The sequence below is a fragment of the Thamnophis elegans genome, chromosome 3 (genome assembly GCF_009769535.1).
Source record: "Thamnophis elegans isolate rThaEle1 chromosome 3, rThaEle1.pri, whole genome shotgun sequence".
In the NCBI taxonomy this organism is placed as follows: Eukaryota; Metazoa; Chordata; class Lepidosauria; order Squamata; family Colubridae; genus Thamnophis; species Thamnophis elegans.
Genome location: NC_045543.1, coordinates 119370375 through 119392885, shown reverse-complemented (window position 1 = coordinate 119392885; position 22511 = coordinate 119370375). Strand labels below are relative to the sequence as shown.

At 37.7% G+C, this 22511-nt stretch overlaps 1 protein-coding gene across 3 annotated transcripts in view; it reads left to right on the top strand.

Annotated features, from left to right (window-relative positions):
* Positions 1 to 22511, top strand: part of KIF2A (kinesin family member 2A) — a 56050-nt gene that overhangs the window by 21497 nt on the left and 12042 nt on the right. For 2 of the 3 annotated variants that reach the window (XM_032213613.1, XM_032213611.1), the window contains exons 4-11: positions 2323 to 2377; positions 5120 to 5242; positions 6282 to 6382; positions 9795 to 9890; positions 10790 to 10844; positions 17137 to 17299; positions 19325 to 19415; positions 20072 to 20135. In XM_032213613.1, the coding sequence (XP_032069504.1) occupies positions 2323 to 2377; positions 5120 to 5242; positions 6282 to 6382; positions 9795 to 9890; positions 10790 to 10844; positions 17137 to 17299; positions 19325 to 19415; positions 20072 to 20135 (748 nt within the window). The remainder of the gene's footprint in view (positions 1 to 2322; positions 2378 to 5119; positions 5243 to 6281; positions 6383 to 9794; positions 9891 to 10789; positions 10845 to 17136; positions 17300 to 19324; positions 19416 to 20071; positions 20136 to 22511) is intronic. The other variant, XM_032213612.1, reaches the window with a different exon arrangement.

The window sequence follows — 22511 nt, the reverse complement described above, 5'->3', positions numbered from 1 at the left end:
CCTCAAGGTTAACGCTGACAGGGGCCCCTGTTACTGACCGTTGGCTTCAAAATGGTGCCCGCTGCTGTTTGTGCCAAAATAAACTGCCACACTTTTTTTTCTCTTGCCTCAAAATGGCATCCGTCGTCTTCTAGCTACTTCTGGCTGCTCCCAGCCGGTCTGAGGACTTCGGAAACGCGGCAAGAGAAAAAAAGTGTGGGAGTTTATTTTGGCGCGAACAGCAGACAGAGGCCGCAGGATTACCACCCTTGGGCATGCCAACAGGGTACTCACAAGCCACCCGGAATCCTCAGGGAACGTCTGCACCACTCCACTGCTGATTTGGAGCATCCGGAGCTTGTTACGAGAGAAAAAAAAGCCTCCAACATTTGGAACAGAGGTGGGTTCCAACCAGTTCACACCTATTCAGTAGAACCAGTTCGTCAAATCTACCGAACCAGTTAGAAGAGGTTCCACCAGTGGACCCGGAAATCAGGCCACACTTACAGAAGAGGTTCCAAAAACTTTTGAAACCCACCACTGGTTTAGAAAGGCTTTTTTAGCAGCCGCGCGGTTGTCCTGCGGTGTGGGGCAAAGCGCCAGACGATTTAAATCGCTCCCCTCTGCCTAGAAGGTCTTAAGGATGGCAGAGGGTAAAGTTTAAATTTAACTTAAAAAGTCCGATTAATAAAGACGAATTTTTGAAGAGAGAGAAGTCACCTACATGCCCAAAACTGGCTAAGTCTAAAGTTGGGGAAGAGCAGCAAGGAGGATGGCTTTTATTCTTGTAGACTCAGCCCTGTTGGTTACTGGATGGACGTGACTGCTGTCTCCACCAATTGTGGAGAATGTTTTCTTTGTCCAGCTGTTTTCAAAGACCTCTTTTCTACTGTAAATCAAGGCGTTGGTAGAACTTAATGTCCTTTAAAATGCTACACATTGTGTGTGCAAGTGCAATGTGTGTGTGTGTGTGTGCTATTTCCCCCCCCCCAGCCATTCTACCCATGAGAAGACCATTAGACTTCCATTCTTCAATTTGACAAATTGCAATTCAGTACGCAGGTGGATCGATCTCCCAGTCAGAAAAAAAACTTCCTTAGCCATGGCTGCTGTTCATTTTCACAGTGCTGTCTTTGCTACTTCTAGTCTACCATAGAACCTCATGTGAAAGCCCAACAGCTATGCTTTATAACAAATTACTAAGTGGAAGGGTGTGATCAAGCTGTCAGGGATATTTTACATCAAGAGTTCTTCATCTATACTGAAACCATTCCAGTCTTACAGAAGATAGTAACAGTACCCTTTATGTAAAAAAGTTGAACAACAGGAAGTCACTTCGATATGGATTATAGTGTCAATGTGTTCATAACAAAATTGTAAGGCTAAACTAAATATTCTATTAAATAAAAATAACCTTATCAGCTAAAGAATTAATTGGTATGGAGAGTAGACTTTTCATCTTCTCTTTGGTAAGAAGGAGAGAGAAAGATTTCCCTGGTCAAGTGCAGGACAAGAATTAAACACTCTATTTATTTATTTATTTATTTATTTATTTATTTATTTATTCATTCATTCATTCATTCATTCATTCATTCATTCATTCATTCATTTATTTTTATTTGCCACCCATTTGCAATGAAACAACTCTGGGCAGCTTTCAGCATTAAAACATTAAAAACCTAACAAATAAATATCTCTAAAACAATAGTCATATAATATTGAACTCCTTTGTAACTGCTATTTACAGTTCTAAAATGATTGATAGTCATTAATATCTTGTCCTATTTGCATTTTGAGCTTTCATATTAATTCCATATTGGCTTCTTGTATTGTACCAGTATTCCAAATACAGCTGCAATAATACTTACATGCATGGACCCAAGATAATTTGCAAGATACATATTTTATCTTTTAATTTTTAATAACTTTTACATGGAATTTCACTTCTTTTGCAGTCTTCATTATTGTGTTGATAATTTAGTTGTGTCCCCAATTAGTTATATGATACATAACATTTGGTGCAGATGGGAGTGGTAGTTAGTTTATTTAGTTTTCACATTCCTAAACTTCCCATTTCCCTCAAAAGAGATTATAGTTAATTAGAAAATACTTACCTCATTTTTGTGTTTACTGTACTGACATTCAGTCCCAGCAATTCTGTTTTGCATTTGTCAGAAGGGTAAAGCTTCTTTTGTAGACAGTTTTGAGAATAATTTAGGGACTTCCCAAATTTATAAGTTTTGCTGAGTTGCTGTTCCTTTTAGCTGCTGAAAGGCTTCAAATCTCCCAACAAATTTGTTTCGATGTGGATAACAAATTATAGAATGTCTGTCCTTTCTCTAGAATCGAAGAACTGTGGCTCCTTCTAAAATTGAAACTCCTGCTAGAGACAACAGAGGTAAGTTAGTTTGCATACTTTTTATTTAATTCCAGTTTAATTGTCCAGCTATTTAAAAAAAATGTCTGCCTTACTCTTTTGTAAAACTCTGCATGGCAATTTTATTTTCCATTCCAAGTAATAACAATGTAATACATTCCAAGTAATACAGATCCCAATATAATTATAGTTAGTTAGCTGGTTCTGGGTACTTTTCTGGACAGTTTCTGAAGTCATGGGCTGGTAGGCGCTGTATTGCAGTGATGATCTGGTTCCAATTGGTGTAAAGGAAAGAAGTTGAGCTGAGACCTCTGGCTAATGGTATTTCACAGGCTTGATGCTTTTCCAGCTTCTACTTAACACGCACACAAGGATGTTTGGGATTGATATGTGGATATGGGATCAGTTATCAATATGCTAATATAACCCAATTTTATATTTCTATAAATATAGTTATATATTTACCCCCAATCAAACAGATGATGCAGTCTTGTTCTGATAGCCAGAGGTTTATAGGATCTGGATTAGTGGTAAAATTCAATTTTTTTTAACTACCGGTTCTGTGGATGTTGCTTGGTGGGCATGGCAGGGGAAGGATCCTGCAAAATCTCCATTCCCACCCCATTCCTGGGGGAAGAATACTGCAAAATCCCAATTCCCTTCACACTCCTGGGGGAAGTATATTGCAAAATCTCTACTCCCACCCCACTCTTGGGCCAGTCAGAGGTGGTATTTGCCAGTTCTCCGAACTACTCAAAATTTCTACTACCAGTTCTCCAGAACCTACCAGACCTGCTGAACTTCACCCCTGATCTGGATACACAGAATAAATCTAGACATGATCCCAAGTAGAATGGTTTTGGGTTAGGGTTAGGGTTCCTATACAATTTAGGAAACCACCTGACTCCATAGGGATTCCTTCTTAAGTTTTGGACATTTTCTGAAGTAGGAGGCACTATTTAGTTACTCATGTTTGGACATGTTTGCCCACTCCTTGTTTGGACTGCTACAATCTATACTACCTGAGGCTGCATTTGAAGACCACTTGGAAACTACAAGTAGTCCTCAACTTACAACCATTTATTTAAAAAAAGTTCAAAGTTACGATAGCCTTGGGAAAGGTGCTTTATGGCTCGTAAAGCCCTTTTAACTGTCGTAAAACATCATGGCCTCCCCTGAAATCATGTGAATGCGATTTGGGAGCTTGACAACCTGTTTGCCCTTGCAACTGGTTGCCAAGTGCTCTGTGATTGCCAGTTGTAATTTTCTCTTCAGTCTTCCCCAGAATATCAATGGAGAAGCCAACAGGGAAGATTGCAAGCTACTACCACCTGCTGAGAGGACTCCCTCTCATTTTGTGGAAGAAAGAACTGCTGGCTAAGGGGAACTGAACTCCTCTGGCGTGGTGCAGAAACATAGCTCAGATCCTGAAAATCTGAGCTTCCTTCTGTAGTCACATGATGCCTTGCTTAACAACACTTTGTCCAACTATTGGGATTCCTGACTCAATTGTAGGCCTAAGTTGAGCACTACCTGTATAGCTAGTTTAGAATGCAGTAATTTGTGTGTTTGTCATAATTTCCCCATATAACACCTCTATTTTAATAGCCCTAGTTTGCTTCTAGATGTAATTCAAGGTGCTAGACAACATCTTTGAAACCTGTGTAGCTTGAGGACTGTCACCTTTTTAGTTATTTCTGCCTGTCAGATAAGATAAGATGATCCCCTACCATCCAGCCTCCCCAGTCTTACTGGGCTGCAAAACATTATTCAAACTTGGCTTTTCTAGCAAGTCTTGGGAACAATTGGTCCCTCTTAGGATATTCTCTTTGAATGTGTTCATTTCCCTTATATACAATTGTGAGTTGTTTATTACTTGCTGATTTTTATACTTTTTTATTTTTTTAAAAAAATCCTTATTTTGTAGACTAAGATAAATAAACTGGACAAAATCAATTATAATTGGAATAGAATACAAGTCCGGCAATGAATATTTATTTATTTTTAGAAATCTCTTGAACAGTTTCAGAAGCACAAGTAGTTTTAGTGAGGGATGATCTGCAGGTCTAGAATGAAAACTTTGATGTAGTACATTTCTACTCATGACTCTTGCATTTTTCCTCATCCCTACCAGAGGATTAATACTCCTCTGCTTCATTGTTTTTCTGATCACCTCCCATTACTGGTATGAATATTTTTTATTGGAATAAGGTGTGGGTCTTCTTTCCTTGGGGATGTTACTTGGAACCGTGACACTCCCATAATCTGTAATGCATGAGCTAATATGTAGACAATGGGGCCTAACAAGTTTTTGTGGAACATATGAGTAACCAACTACCATTACATCTTATCTATAACTTTTTAAAGTTATAATTGTGTAATTTGTTTTGGTTGATTGTATTGCCACAAGGGAAGATCCATCAGAATAGGTCTACTGGCCTTGAAACTTGTGTACTTATACCGTTCTGCCAGAGTGACGTGTGAAGTTTAGTTCTTGCATAAAGATTGACAATCATTTGTGAAAGATTAATTCAACTACTGATTTGTTATGTAACCTATTCTTATGTTTTGATTTGTCTCCAAGAAATATGCTGATTTTTCCCAACTATAATTTGCTTCATTAAACAGTATCAGATTTAATAAAGAGTATAATTATCATTAACAAGTCACTGAATTGTGAAACAACTATACTTATTTCTTTTCCACTTTGCCTCATTTTTTTATTAAATCTTTTCAGTAAACTCTTGATTTTTATCTTTTCAGTGATTGGTTCTGCACGTGCACGACCTACTCAGCTTCCTGAGCAGTCATCATCTACACAACAGAATGGTAGTGTTTCAGATATATCTCCAGTTCAAGCTGCAAAAAAGGAATTTGGACCCCCTTGTATGTAAACCATGTATCAAGGATTTATTTTAGGCATTACATGTAGACTCTCTTGGATGATTACATAATGCTTAAATAGAGATTTAATGATACCTTTATTATATCTTGTTGTAATACATCATTGTGATGATTTTTTCAATAGTCCTATAAGAATAGACCAAGAATTCTGTTCTACTAACAAGCTGAGTTTAAAATTGGCCAGATCTTATATTAGGACAAACCAAGAGAGTAACATGTATTAGTCAGTGGCTGTTTCTGTGTTGTCACTTCATTTTTTGCCATATCCTGCTGGCCTAGATAAGACAGGTAGACACACTATCTTCAAGCTGAACTAGCCTTTTAGGTGAGACCTCTAAGTCAATTAGTCTTAATAGAAGAGAATTCAAATAGTCTTCCTTGTAGAAAGTGGGGGACTCCTTGTTAAGTAGTCATGCTATCCTCTTTTGTACTCCAGGGCCAGCAAGAATGATTATGACATAAACAGTATAAAATAAATATTGAAAACATTTCCTTGAAGAGTCCCCTGTTACTTAGCTAGGCCAACAGATTTGCAAATTAAAAATACATGCTGTATTGTTAACTGTTATGTAACACGCCCATGATAAGATAATTGCTTAACATTACAAAATAAGGGAAGGAGGAGGGTGGGATGATGAAAAAAGCACCGGTTGAAGGATTATTTTCAGCCTTAGTTAAGAATTTTTCTCTCTCTCTGGCCTATATTAAAATTCTGTCCCTGGGAGAGCAGCCAGCAGAATTTGTTAGTTTGCAGGTGGTGTACAAACTATAGTGCAGTTAAGTAGCAACCAGATTATATTACAGGCTGGCTATGTGAACAATACATTATCAAGCTCTCTGGCAATTTCTTCACACTGTCTCCCACAGCTCAAAATTGTTATTCAGAAGATGGTTATATATTAGGAATTTTTAAACCCATTTATATTGAATTAAATTAACACGAACAGTTCTCAATCTTACTAATTAAAAAACTGAAAACTTGAAATACATTGTATAACAAAAGTTGTCTTTCTTCTTTAAGCACGTAGAAAATCAAATTGTGTGAAAGAAGTTGAAAAATTGCAAGAAAAGCGTGAAAAACGAAGATTACAGCAACAGGAAATTAGAGAGAAACGAGCACAGGTTTTTAATTTTTTCATTCATAGTGCTTCTGTGTACAGTTCATATTTTTCTAGCCATTTAAAATAATGCATTGAATTGAATCTTCAAAATCTTTTTATACTGTTCTAAGCAGCTTCCATATCCTCTTTTTCACATCATTTTCCATTCCCCCTATTGGGAGGTTAATCTTTTTTACAATGCATCTTAATGCACTTTAACTTCTTGAAGTAATTTTATTTTCATAGTAATTTCTAACTTTTTTCCCTTCTATGACCATGTTTTATTAGATCAGTTTTGACTACCATAAAACAGTCTGTCTCACTTTCACTCTTATAAGCTTATTAATTTCTCAGTCTTTATCAGTAATTATGATAGTAATCATGTCATTCTTAAATTATTTAATGGTCCTCTTTTATGTTATCTCCCTTAGTAGAATAATATGGATCATTCAGATTATTAGACATTTTTTCCTCAAATTAGAGTATAACATGCAATTATCACCAACCTAAGGATTCCTAGTTTAATATGCATCCATACCATCCTAGATTACATCAATTCATAGTGATAGGTACCAGTCCTTAATTCTTCCATAATTATCAGGCACAAGGAATCAGAACCACTCATAAATAATCTCAAGCAGAAGTTTCATTATTAGTCAGCCATGATATGAGAATCTCACCAGACTGAAGGCATTCCTTTGGGATTGGTCAAATAAGGCTTCAGGGATTGTGGGGGAGGTCAGGCTTGTTAACTTCCTGCAGTGCAAGGATTCTAAGACAGCCCCCCCCCCCAACACCTTCCTCCAGTGTACCGTAGCTGGAGGTTCCACCACAATAATTAAATCTACACTTTCCATCATATATTCATCAGCTCAAAATCAGGCTACCTTCAGTTTTCCCCTTTCTGTTAATTGTACAAAATCAACACGGTTGTTTTCTTGCTCTCGTTTTACTGTTAATTCATGGTTTAAAACATTTGCTTCTCTCATTCTTCCCATTTACTACACTGTGTATGGGTTAATAGATAGTGAAGATAATAATTCCTGTTGTTCATCATGGCTTTCTTATAAAGTTTTTTATCAATATAAATAAAGAATATTAGGTTATTATTAGGTTTAGTCCAACCCAAGCCACATGCACTATTTTCTCTGACAATAATGACAACACTGTTGCTCGGTCTAACAAAAAAATGCTAATAATCCCGCAACTGCAGCCAAAATCAGCTTTAGCGTGTTCATGTCTTTCAGCGGAAGCCAGAATCTAAAGATATTCTAATAAACAGGTTATTTGCAGACCAAATATGTTTTATCGTTGCCCATATGCCCTCATGCAATGAAGTGATTGATTCTCTGTTGAATTCAAAACTTCCTTGCCTGGTTTTTGAAAAGTCTCTATGATATAAATTCAAGAGTTTTAATGTTGATGACTGTATTTTAATATGTTATGTTTCAATTGTCACTGTATAATTAAGTTATTATCATTATTATTATTCGCAACAACAGAATTGTATCACAGCGGCCAGTTGTTTCGCCGGATTTGGTATTGATTACTAGTCGGGCCCCACCCAGGGGCCTAGGATGTTGTAACGTATTTTCGTAATATGCGTTCAGATCCAAGCAGTGCGGCTTTTTGCATTTGACTGATGGTGATTTTGTCAATTTTTAACTGTTTTAAATGTAATTCCAGTGCTTTTGGAATAGCACCCAGTGTGCCGATCACCACTGGAATTACCACTGCTGGTTTGTGCCATAATAGTTGAATTCCAATTTTTAAGTCCTGGTATTTTGCGATTTTTTCATATTCCTTCTCCAACCCTGCTATCACCTGGCCTTATTTTTCTCAATCAGTGTGATGTCTGGTGTATTATGCGATTATATATATATAAACTGTTTAGAGTGATGCTTCTCAAATATTTTGCTTCATTACCCAAACCACTTATTAGAAATTCATTTTTACCCAATTTAGGTAAAACACTTTAAATCAATTTAAATATCCCTAGTGTATTTGGGTTATATGTTTATGTGTTATTACTAAAGAAAAGCAACTTATACCGAATTTTAGATAATTTACCCCGGTTTAGGAAGCACTGGTTTAGAGGCTTTAGAAGTGTATAGTGTAATAAATTTGGTTATAAAACAAATAACAACAATATTTCAGATTTTTGGTTTGATCTGAAGATCCATAATCATTCCTTCATTTCACTACTTTGAAAGTGTGCAACCCAAATGACTAAGTGTGAGTGGTGAAATGCTACATAACCATCAGATTCATGAAGTCAAAGCTTTTTGGCCACTAGCATTTTTTTATGGAAAGCATTTCTCGCTCCCCCAGTATTGTCAATACCTAATTTGGCATTGTTGGTATTTAATAAAGCCATTGTAATTTGCTTTTTTCAGAAAATTTTTGGGATCTGAGTTGAGTAGTGATCCCCCCCACCAAAAAAATGATAGCTACATTTTGGGGGGGTATGATTGTTCCTTGGTGTGAGTTGAAATGTATGATATGAGATACGTATTGTTACGTTGTGCTATATGGTCCTATATTCTAACCAATTTACTGCATTGGAATGTATGCTGCTTAGGATAGGTTTGTAACAAATTGTCAGAGTCACTTAAGTGGGATGGGATCATCATCATCATTCTAGCCATTGTCTATCCACTGCAGGATGAAGGCTCCTTCTGCATGTTTCCAATCAATAATCAAATAATTGAGCTTTCCTTTGCCAGCTGGGCCCACAATACTTGCTAATCTTGATCCATCTTGTTTTAGGTCCCTTTTTTTTGTGGACGCTTTTTATCAAGAATCCATTCTATGACTGCCTTAGTCCACCTACCATCTGTTCTCCTTGCTATGTGACCAGTCCATTTCCATTTTAATTCTTTTACTTTTTTGATGGCATAATATATTTTTGATTGTTCTCTAATCCACGTGCAGGTCTTTCTATTTTGTCTTGTGATGCTGAGCATGTATCTTTCCATTACTCTTTGCAGCAATTGTAGCTTTTGTATCGATTCTGAGATTAGTGTCCATGTTTCACTGGCATATGTTAGAACAGGTAGCACACATGAAGTGCGATAGGTGTTGTAAAAATTTGATGACAATGAATACATAAAAATAAAACCTGAGTAATAAATCTTATTACAAAAAGGAAAAACACATTTTCCTTTTTACTCTCTTTCCAGAGTAATAATAGACAACCATGTGCTTGACATGGAACACTTGCATCATTACCCCACCTACTGCCAAAAATGTTGATTGCAACAGCCATCAAAAGTCACTTTTGGGTCTACTTTATCATACATGAATTTTAGAAGAAAAATGGATATTTGCAAACCTATTATCTCCATTCACGATTCTCTTGTAATATTTTTGTTAATTATGTTTTACAGTGGCATGAGCAATATGCTTTTAGTAATGATTTTTTTTTCTCTTAGGATGTAGAGGCCACAAATCCAAATTATGAAATCATGTGTATGATCAAAGATTTCAGAGGAAGTTTGGATTATAGACCACTAACAACTGCAGATCCTGTAAGTTTTGTTAATATGCAATCATTAAAAGAAGTTTTACTGACATTTTGAATGATAACATATGGTCAGCAGGGAATAAGTTGTGAAATTGGAGTAGTTGTATTTAAACAAATGTTCACTTTTAGTGATTTCTTTTCTAGCGAATCTATTTGAGAACTGAATCTTAAATAATAATCTTTAACACTTCATTTTAAAGAAACCGTCCATATTTTTTTTTTACTATTTGACAGTTTTCTTGAATTGATTTATTTAAGAAATATTTGCAGTAATGTGTTGCCCTTAACTTTACATTGTAAGTGTAATTAACCTTACACAGGTTATTAGAAGGTTTTGCATTCATTCAATTCAAATCTAAGTTTAGGAACCAGTTCAAATATAACTTTTGTGTAATTGATGTTACCTGCTATGAGGGGGAAATTGGCAAATCTCAGCCATGAGAACTTGTGCTTATAAAAGAGTTTAAATGTACATTTGATATTAGAATAATTAAATGGAGATTATAAAATGATGTCTCTTTTAAGAAATATTTTTATATTAGAGTAACTTACCACATCTTGGTTTTGGAGCTGCAGTTTTTACAGCAATATGAATAATAAAATATATCACTCATCCACTATTGTTGATGAGGTATTCAAGTTGGCCAAAAGAATTAGCCTAAAGCACATGGAGTGGTTTATCTTGAAAGCCTATAGGAAGGAACCTGTAACTAATTGAAACATTTTTCAATGTGAAATGTTGAACTACAAGTATACATAACAATGAATTTTAGATCATTGGTATTTTTAAAAATAGACAGTTTAAGGTTATAATACAACTGCTTGAATACCTTTGAGTTTTAATTTCAAGTACAATTTTGACTTATGCATTACATTTCCATTTTGTTTCTTTTTTTGTAAAAGATTGATGAGCACAGGATATGTGTATGTGTTCGAAAACGACCACTCAATAAAAAAGGTATGGCTCATTTTAACATAAAGATTTTAAGTGGGATCAAAGATAGTTTTCAAATGGGTATAGTCTTGATACCATATACATAGCTGAACTTGATTTTAGAATGTGTAGATAAGTTTCAAGATGTTACATATTAAATTTCTTCTTTCAATCCAGCCTTTTTGAGGTATAAACAGTTAAAGTTAGTTTAAAGATGAGGTAATCAAAATTTTATAGAATCAGAATGTAATAACTATAGCCATAAAAATTCATTTTTAAGTTAATGAAAATATACATTTGAAATCTGAGACTGGTAACTGAACTTTTTTTTTTAATTTGCCCACCATACTAGAAAGAGGGAGGACATATCTTTGATCTGAGATAAGTGATGGAATAGGTCAAACTGTAATCGGTAGAATAGCTGAATACAAAATTATAGCATTAAAAATGGAAGTTATTTTGGAATTGCTTATATTGTGAAGTTAAAAAATCATCTTAAAGTGGGGAGGAGAAATTTGAAGCTGGGAGGGAAAATACATTTGTTAATAGCCTTGTAAGAAAACATGTTTTTATTAACTCTTTAAAAATTGTAATCAAAATAGATAACAAACTGAAATTGTATTCACTGTACCTGAAACTTGAATTTAAGCTACTAATAGCAGAGAATACTTTGTGTTTGTTTATCAGTTCTTGAATGGGTATGTATGTGCTTTTGAAGGTTTTTGGACTGGGTTTAGCAAACTTTTATTGGGTAAATATAGAAATGCTTATTCTGTAACAAGTTGTATTGAGTTCAGTGGCTATTTTCACGAGGAAATATACTTTAGATTTTTGGTCTGTCCATTGGGCAGCAATAATATAGGAGGATGCTAGAGGTAAATGATCAATGTCAATATGTTAGTGACAATAACAAGAGCCATCATTTCATACCATGTGGAAGAAAGCATTGGTAAAACCACACTTACATTTTACCCAGTAAAATATACGTTGCTTTTGAGCACTCTAGCTGAGCTCCCAAGCCAAGACAGGAATCGCCCCAGTATATGCTGCTTACCATAGCTAATGGTCCTTAGCCTGCTTGATAGCTCTCTTGCCTGCCTGCTAATTATTGTCAATCTCCAAAGGTTGCCTCCTGCTTCCCTGTCTGCTTGCTATTTTTAAAATCTCTTTTGTTCTACACGCCCACACACACTGTCTTTTGTAAGCTTAAGGGCCTGGATGGAGTGAGGCTGCCTCTGGAAGTTGGCACATCCTTGAAAATGGTGTAGCTCATTTAGCCAGGCAGCTGGAACACCAGCACAGATGCTTGTAAGTAAACTTGTAAATGAATGAATGAATTAATGTATGAGCCCATCTCTCAGTTTTTGGAACTGTAAATTTTTACAGATCTTTGGGCAAAAGCATGAGCTGTGCTTGACCCTTAGAGAAGTAGGTTAGGAACTGTTTTTGCCTGGCTGCAGCTGCTTTTTCTCAGTAGCAGACAACAATCCCAGATTCACTTCCTCAAACTATCAACGAGTAAAGAGTAAAAGAACTAGTACTGGAGGGCAATGCAGCATTAAATTCTTGGGAAAGATACTTCTATGCCATAATCTGACTGCACCAACAAGATCGGAATTGTACAAGTGATGTTTTTCCCTGTGACACACTGTGAAAGTGAATGTTAGACTTTGAAGAAATAGTATACAAAAAGTATTGATACTTTTGAATGTGTATGTTGGAGAAGTCTTCAAGAATACCATTGGATAGCCAAACAGACGTAGCTAATTTTGAGAAATGTGGAAGGAAAAAAAGGAGGAGGGCAGCCAGGAACAAGGTGGATGGCCTTGATTACAGCAATGATGGCTACACAGTTGGGAGACTGGGAAAGCTGTTCTGGGGACAGACCATCCAGGAGAAAATCTATCAATGTGGCTTTTAAGAGTCAACACTGACTTGATGACACAATTTTCTTGTGTTTATGCTATGAAGTCAATTGCTTAAGTCTTCTGCTTACTTGAGATTACATCAATTTCCCACTCATCCATTTTCTATATTTGCATGTGATACATATGATGGATTGTGATTTGTCTCTGAAAAAAATGGTGTGTGTATTGGTAGATGGTAAAACATTTTTTTTTACTATGATTTTAATTAGTAGTCATTAGTTCAGCAAATTTTATCTTAGTTTTTGTCCTGCCATTGCCTATTTTTGGACTCTGGCCCTGTGGAGAGACAGACTGCCTGAGCAGGTGATAAGCATCTGTGCTGCTTCTTCCCCTTCCCTCATTTCTTGGCACTCCCCCAGGATGACCCAGTTGCCAATCAAACTGCAATGCTGGGCAGGAGGCAAGAAGAAAGGAAGACAAAATGGCTGCCTGAGAGGAAAACGCTCAATAAACTGAGCCAAAGCCCAGGAGACTAATAAAGAGACAAATTGAAAGATAGATGCCCTAATAAGAAAAGACAACAGTGAAAGCAGCAACTAGAGACCGAGAGGTGTTTATTTTTGTCACTCGAAACGGGTATGAGCTAAAAATTGTTCAAGCCATGGAGTAAATGTTTGGAACAAAATTAGAGTTCAGAAGCCCAGTGAGGAACAAACAAAATGAAAAGATAAAGACTTTGACAGAATAAAAAGGCAGTACTAGCTCCCAATGGGGCTCTGGGTTCAATTTAAGGTGTTTATTATTATTTATGAAACTCTACACGTTACAGGCCCAGGTTATTTGTAAGACCATCCACTTCCAATCATCATCAGATTTTTCTTGAGTGGAAAATGTTTAAAAATGTGAAATAAAATGACAGTGTTAATTGGGTGGCTATATAAATTGCTTAATAAATGATTCTTTCAGCAAGTAAGTATTAAAAAATGCTTTAAATGTTTGTCATGCAACATTTAATGAATTTATTCTAAAGTGCTGTTCTAGATAAATTTGTTATAAACCATTAGGAAAAGCTGTAGATTTTATAACAATGTTATTTAAAATTGTATAAAGCAAGGTTTTCCTTAAGAACCATACCTTTAGTTATTTTCTTCTGTGATATTCCTGTGTACTTAATTTGCAATTATTGACCAGTAGAATAAGTTTTATTCTTTAGCAACAGTGATGAAAAACTGAACACATATACATAATTTGAAACTAAACTTCAGTTGCTTCAATTCCATATAATATTAAAAGAGCATAGTTGGAATATTTATTATAAAATAATGCATTTTGTATGAATGAGCCTTCAGTGTGTTTAGTTTTATGCCTAGAGGAATATCTTCCCACAGAAGATATATATTTGACGGTACAACGCTTCTTTTGTTTGTGTCTCCTTTGGTACACTGGGCTTTTTCCATGTTTTTGCTGAGACAGACATTTCACACAGTTAACAGTATTAAGAATTGTATAGCACTAGATTTTGATAAAATCATGCGGAGGGATAGTTTTCATTTTCTGAAATATGTTTCTGATTCATACATAGTTAAACAGATTAAATTGAATTATGACTGATAATGTTTTAAAGATTACACTGCTCAAAAGAGATAAAGGCCAGTTTGATGTAATGGTTAAGACATTGAGTTACAAACCATGGGGGGGAGTCTCAGTTCTAGCACACAGAGCTAGCTGGGTGTCGTTGGGCACTCATTCTCTTTCGGCCCCAGGAAAAAGGCCGTGGCAAGCCAGTTATGGAATTTTACTAAGGAAACTGCAGACCATTCCAGGTAGTCACCTGGAATTAACGAAGACACACACATGTGCATGGCACACATAGGCATACAGTATTAAAATATACATGAATTTGAGGGTGAAAGGTGAAGGTTCAGTCTCTGAGCTTGAGGGTTGGTTTCCAAACATTTTGTTACCATGCTAGGTAACGTCTTTACAGAGTTTAGGGGGTGTCAGCATTCTTCTGTTTATAAGGGCTTTGTGTGGTCAGTAGGTCTTGTGATAGTGAGGTCACATCAGGTAAGTTCCATCAGGTCAGGGTCTTGTGATGGGTCAGGTGTGGGTGTGCCAAGTGAGGATCTTGTGATGAGTCAGAGGTGAGTCACCAGTGAGAGTCTTGTGATGGGGTGTTATGTCAGGTGAGGGTCACTTGGAGGTGGCGTGCTGGTTAGAGGGGGGCTTGAATCGGTTGGTTGAGGGTTGGTGCTGGCTCTGGTTGGCTGTATGGCTAATTTGGATCTGAGGGGTTTGTAGGCTGGTTGTAAGTCAATGTGTCTTTTGAGATATTTGCTGCTATTGCAATACATGAATTTTACCAATGAAAAATAATAAATGTAATTTACCAGAAAGCAGGTTTACAAATCATTAAGAATAGGGACCAAAGCATTTGATAATGAATCCCACCATACCATTAGTGTGCAGTTTTAAAGTAGAGAAGATGGCTATTTTAGACAGGGATATATTCATCCTGATGTAGTAGATATGCAGCTTGGAATGATCTTTAGACATGTGTATTGCGTGGCATGAGTGCAGGAAGGCCAGGGAAGGAGTGTGCTGGTAGTTTGTACAAGTACAAGGAGGTAAGGGAAAGGGGATGTGATATGAGTGCAGGGAGGGCCACGAAGGAGAGCAGTGGTGGCTCCATAAATGTATGTGAGTGCAGGACAACTTGGGAAAAAGGACATGGGGTGCATGGCCCAAAGGAGGCTTGGGAAGAAGGGCATTGGTGGATACATACATATGGGATAAACTATAGTAACACAACTGCAGGTTCCCAGGAAGGAGGAGGCTCATTCCAAGGAGGGGAGCAAGGCAAAAAACAGCAGAGTCCAGAGCCCTGTATTCTGAGAAAGGGAAGAGATTTAGAATATCTACTCCCTAGAATCTCCCAGGCTATATCCATTATAACCAGGGTAGTATACATTTAGCCAGGCAAGATTCAGTCTATATGGTATGAGCAGATTAAAAAACTGAACCATATTGCATCAATCTTGGGCTAGGCCTGACAGCCTGTGAACAAACTGTGAGTATGTGTGGGTAAAGAAAGTCGGGAGGGGTTGGAGAGACTTATCCAATCAACTCGAAACCTTCCCTGCCAGCTTCCCCATTGACTTTGCTAGTGGGAAGCCAGCAAGGAAAGTTTCACATAGTGACCATGTGATCGCAGGAGGCTGCAGTGAGTCATAAATACAAGCTGATTGCTAAATGCTTGAATTTTGTTCACATGACCATGGAGGTGCTGCAGTGGTCATAACCTGGAGATCTGGTTGTAAGCCCCTTTGTTCAGTGCCATCATAACTTCGAATGGCTGCTGAACAAATGGTCATACCTTGAGGACTATAAGTATGAAACTCATTCTCAGTGATTTGTGCTTAGTGCTATGAGCCACGGTAGCGCAGTGGTTAGAGTGCAGTACTGCAGGCTACTTCCACCGGCTGCCAGCAGTTTGGCAAATTGAATCTCACCAGGCTTAAGGCTGACTCAGCCTTCCATCCTTCCGATGTCGGTAAAGTGAGGACCCAGATTCTGGGGGGAAATATGCTGACTCTAAACCGCTGTAAAAGCACTATGAAGCGGTATATAAGTCTAAGTGCTGTTGCTATTGCTATTCGTTTTTAAACTTAATTCAAGGTACTGATTTGACTTTGTTTCAATCAGAGACCACTGAACAAGGTTGTAAACTTTTTCCTTAAAGGATCAGATCCAATTTGCCTCTGCATGCAATGCCATTGGATGGTGCTGGCCTGCTATCACAAAGGCTGCTACCACTATCCAGAAAAGTCTGCCCCTTGCCCTAGGAAGTTGATTGAGGATCATCCCTGGCAATCTGCTGTCTGCCTGGACATTTACCGATTTGATCTTGGGGCCATAGTTTGCTGACCTCTGGATTAGAATGTAGAAATATTAAGCAGATTAAGAGTTGATACCTAGGAGGTGACTACTTTAAGTTTGGAAAGAAGCCAGGCATATTTTAAGTTCAATTTTGTAAATTTCTTATGATTTGTGTTTTCATTCAAATCTTGTAGTTTTTAATTATTTATATTTGTGAACAGTATGTTCATTGAATATAATAAATTATAATTTGTAGATGTCTGCATAAAAGTGAAACACATGGCAAAATGGCAGCATGGTATAAATTGTACAAATTTTCTGCATAGTTTAATTTCTAAAGTACTTCTTATTTGGAATGAGGACCAGCAAACATACTTAATTTTTATTAAAAATTCACAGAACGAACTTTGTATAAAAAGATACTGTAGCCTACTTCCATATGGGATACAGTATCTTTTTACATGTCAAATTATTTAATCACAGATTAATTTCACTGTCTTGTCATGAATGTTTCAGTTGTTAAACTCAAGTATTCTGAAAATTAATGTAGTGTTTCATTTCCTCTCTAGAAACTGTAATGAAAGACCTTGATGTCATAACAATTCCAAGCAAAGATGTTGTGATGGTACATGAACCTAAGCAAAAAGTAGATTTAACAAGGTACTTAGAAAACCAAACGTTCCGATTTGATTATGCCTTTGATGACAGCGCCCCTAATGAAATGGTCTACAGGTATGTATTGTTTGTGTGCAATGTAAAACCCGATGCTTTCATTTTTTGCAAGTTCATGTAACTCCAATTTGGATATCTGAGTCAATGTATTCTCATTGATATTGATACGCCTTTTCAATATTATCTGTTCAGCTATCATAAACTAACAGAGCATTTGTTTGCGAGTCTGCAGGAAAGTATGCTATATGATAAGCTAGCAAAAAACTCCAGACATGTCACAATGCATTTTTTTTTAAATTTCACAATAGTTGTTGTATTTCATGTAAGCTTCCTTGAGTTCTGAATCTGCAGCTGATAAAAAGAAAGCTAAAAATGTAAGCAAACTTCAATAGTATTGATTCCAAACTAGCAAGGAAAGTTTTAGCTAGATATATAGTGATACCTCAGTACTCGACTGCTTTGAAAGTCGTCGAATTTTGTGATGAAAATTTTGTCCTGGTGCTCATGTTTGTTTGGTACTCGAAGCACAAGCTCAAACTTGTCATTATCGGCTGCCTCGTGACTCACTGCAGAGATGTGAATTTATTCAGTGACCAAACAATTTCACACTTTCGATGACTTCTGAAAAGACAAGCAGTTCTCATTGGATTCGTTTTTAGTGAAGATGACAAAGAGTGTGTCAGAGCCTGTGGTGCAAGTTGAAAAAAGGCAGAAAAGAGAAAGAGCATCTGAAGTGCAAGTGCCTGATGTTCTATTAGAGGTGGATTCTCCTTCCAAACCACATTCCATGTAACCTCTTCTCCTCAGCAGTCTCCTCCCCCCATCCCTGTAATGACTTCCCCAGACATCGGCTCAAAGAGGAAGAGCCGACTCTGGGAACTTCAGAGAAGGACAAGGGAGCATCAGGAAGATGTCAAGTTCTCCATTCACTCCGAGCAAGGAGTGAATGGGTGACAGGAAGAGAAGAGGCCAGGAACCTTGGAGGGAATGACCAGATAAGTGACTGGCTGGAGAGGAGAGGGGAAAGATGCAGCTGCAGCAGGATCGCTTGGAGACCCAGTCAGAAGTTCAGGGTGGAGAAGGATCACAGCTGCAGCTGGTCAGCAAGGATGAGGAGGAACTCTGCCTTTTCCACTGATCCTAGGGTGCATAGGGTTGAATGGGAGGGGAGGCACAACAGAGGGCATTGCGGCTACTTGCGAGGAGGTAATGAGCTACACCAGGGCGAGGCTATTTAGACAACATATGGAGCAACGTGATGTTGGAAATAACTGCTCATTTTCTCTGTTGTGCATGTGCTCCAACTCTGTGCTTTGTGTAATTGGGTGTTTGGACTTTAAACCTGCTTCTCAGATTTTGGACTTGTACCTTGACTTGGATTTATCATGTGTGGATTGTGCCTCGATTTTGGATTGTGCATGTGTGGACTTGCGTCTTTGCCTACAGACTTTATAATCCTGCACCTAGGTTGAATAGGCTTGGATTCGGGAACATTGCAGTGGGTGCGAGTGGGATCTGTCTTAACAAGCCTTAATGAGGTACCACTGTATTTGCATATCTGTTAAACAAAAAGAATAGTATATGTTTGGAATTAAGAATTCCATGGAAAAATTCTCTTCCTTAAAATAGAAAACTCAGGCGTATTTAATTTTTACTGTCCCATTTCCACTAATTTAACTATTTTTGTTTATATGTGTGATATACGTTGTCTTGAGACACTTATTTTATCTGTGTTGTATACAAGCTTTTCATTTAGTTCAGTTTGCTACCTTAAATCATTTATGTCACTTTTCTGCCCTGAATATCAAACCCTCTAATATATACATACCCTAACAAATGCTTTTTTTGTATTTTAAGCTAATTTAAAAGGTATGTATAGAGGGCAGAATAGGAGCTTGTTGTATTCAGTGGTTCTTCAGTTTTTCTGATCATAGTGATTCTCTTAAACTCAGCTGTTGAAATCTTGGATAAGAATGGAACAAGAATTGTAGCAAAGTCTAGACTGATGTATTGTTGTATGGAACTTCACTAGTTTTGAGTTAAATACTAAATACAGTTGAATGTTATTTTCTTTTTTTGCTGAAGGTTTACTGCCAGACCACTAGTGGAAACCATATTTGAAAGAGGAATGGCTACATGTTTTGCATATGGACAAACAGGCAGTGGAAAAACTCATGTATGTTTTCCTGTTAATTTCAACATTCTTTGGGTGACCCTTATAGTATCTGCCAGTAGGTTCCCCAGCTGTGAATAATACCTTCTGTAGAGTGATCAGATGCTTGGAACCCTCCTGTATTTTCAGGGAGTTCCATTCATATTATAATTCCTCTCTATGATTGTTGACCAGAATCCTGATATGGAGAGTACTGCTTTTGAGCTTTAAATTTTCTTGTTTTCCTTGGGGCCTCAATGGGAAATTGTCTGTGGATCAAATAACTCACCCCACAACTCTTGTGTTTGGGATTGAGTTTGAGTGATGCAAGCAGGAATTGCCTTCAAGAGCAACTTCAGGTTTGGTAGGTCTTGCACTAAGGTCACACCAGTGTGGTAGAGATCCTTTCAGACAGAGAGGTCTACCCAGACCCTTAAGCATTCAGAGATGGGTTGCTATTAAATTAAAAACATCCATAGTTACCTCAAGTTTTATTTAATTGGGGGGGGGGTACTTTATTGGCACTATAAAGGAAACTTTAGCGTCCTGAGAGAACAAATTCTCTTATTTTACATGGGTCTGCTCAGTATAAATGATAATTTGGTCTTGCTTCTTTATAAATAAGGCTGTAAATTTACATAATTTCCCCTCTAATATTGCTCTTTTTATTTTTGCCTTAGACTATGGGTGGTGACTTTTCAGGAAAGAACCAAGACTGTTCAAAAGGAATTTATGCACTTGCTGGTAAGAAATTTTAATACTACTGTGATTATAATAAATCTGTGATTATAGTTGAAATTTCTGAAAACGTATCATCAGAGTTGAAAACAAACACTAGTTGTGTAATATGGATCACTTTTGGATGGACCTTGAAAAATGTAATGAAATGAACATTTGGAAAAAGCCTATAGAGATTCTCAGTCATCCAGGTCATGGTTATCCCAAAGGTGCTTTTTGAGGAGGCAACTGGACTTTCTTGTTTTTTCGTTAAAGACGGTTTGCTTCTCACCCAAGAAGCTTCTTCAGGTCTGACAGGATAATGGGGAATGGGGATTTATATTCCTTGCAGACAGCTGGATTAGAAGCAAAATGTCTTCAAAGAAAAAACAAGAAAGTCCAGTTGCCTCCTCAAAAAGCACCTTTGAGATAAATGAACATTTGTAGCAGGAGGTTTTTGTGTTTTCTCCCCCCAAAATAAAACTTTCCTTCTTCCTTGAAAGTTACTGAATCATCAGCAAAATGTCTCAGCCATTCCACAGCCACAGCAATCTCTAAGGTGGTGTCTGAGAGACTGCTGAGACTTTTTATTAAGAGAGAGGGATTGATATCCCAAAGCAGTGTACATAGTACTAACTCCTCCGTTTTTTGCCACAATGACACTAAGTATGGATTAATCCCTCAGTAAATTTTCATTACTCAGAGTAAATACAACCATGTATTTCCTCAACATGTTGCCCATTACTACATTTCATTTTATTATGATTACTTGATTCTAATATATACGTTTTTCAAAATATGACCATTTGTGACTTATGGATTACCTGTCAATTTAAATGATTCACTAAGTCACATGTTGATCTTGAATTTTAATCCTGAAAAGCTCAGCATATGTGGATCTGGTTAATACTCAGATGGAAGACCACCATGTTTTATCAGAGCTACATAGACTAAACTAGAAAGTTAAAAAAAACAGATAAAACAAAATCATTTTTATGTTGTTTATCATGAAAGCTATATGGATTGCAATGTTCATCTTTTTCTTTCTCTTTCCCCATATCTCTATTTCATCCTCTGCCCTGCCCTTTAAAAATGCTTTATTATACCCCCCCCCCCATTTTTCCCTATTTCCCCAACTATTGGGGAAAAAAATAAAAGATTACACACAGTTCTCATGTATTGACCACAACATGAGATAGGTAGTCCTCATGTAGAGACTACAACTGCAACTTGGTCATTAAGTGAAAGTAACCAAGTGAAATCATAATCTGTTTATGATTTAAATTCAGCTTTCCTTTGCTTTACAGATCTGCAAAGGCCATAAATACAAGGACTGGTCATAAAATTGCTTTATGTAAATTCAAAACTCTGGTTTCCAAACCAGAATAATTGATTCATAAAACATTGCTAAGCCAAATATCAACAAATCACATTATGCCCTAAAGTGAGGTGTGAATGCAATCTATTATATAAAGTATGTACACCTCTTAAACTGCCCTACAGTACACTTAGAAGAGCCATTTAACTTAAAAATGGAAAATAAAAGTCTCTTCATTCAAGTGGGCCTAGGAGAGAGGTTTTAGTTACCTCTCTACTTGCAAAGTCACATTTTCTCATTCTCTACCGTGTTTCCCCGAAAATACGACATGCCCTGAAACTAAGGCCTTGCCACATTTTTCTGGTGGGCAAAAATATAGGCCCTCCCCCACAAATAAGCCCCCTGGACAACCGTCCACCTCTGGCCATGCAGAGAACCACTCACCAACCTAGCGGTATCCCGAAGGTGCCAAGCTGCGAGAACCGGAGGGTGGGGGCAAAGGTGATTACGTTGCTTAATGCCTTTGGGATACCCTAGGTTGGTGAGCAGCGTTGTGCCCAGCTGAAGAGGGGGGGGGGTGTTGCCGGGCGGTTGCTCTCTTGCGAGCAGGCTCCCAAAGAGCCAGGCACAGCCTCGGGCGAACGGCTGTGTTGCGCTGTCACAGCAGCCATGAAGCAACCCCGCTCACGAGCAGCCACCCGGCAAAACCCCTTTCCAGCCGGGCACAGTGCCATTCACTGACCTAGAGGTATCTCCAAGCCACATGAGCGCCTGTTCGCCGCCGCCCGGCTCTCGCAGCTTGGTGCCTTCGAAATGCCAGTGGAAGGCGCTCTGCATGGCTGGAGAGGGGGGATTATGCAAGCGGCTGTTCAGCTCCTGCTCATGCGCCTCCCAGCCTCACGATGCCCTGGCCCAGCTCTCCCCGCAGAGCTAGAGCACCTTCACAGCTGCAGCCGCCGCCATCCCAGCATGGCTTCTTCAGCAGTTTCCAAACCGAGTTTTCCTGCAGTGGCCATTCTGGGCATACGATCTATGATTGTACACTCTGGGAGTATGCTCTGCCAGCAGCTGACTCACAACCATAG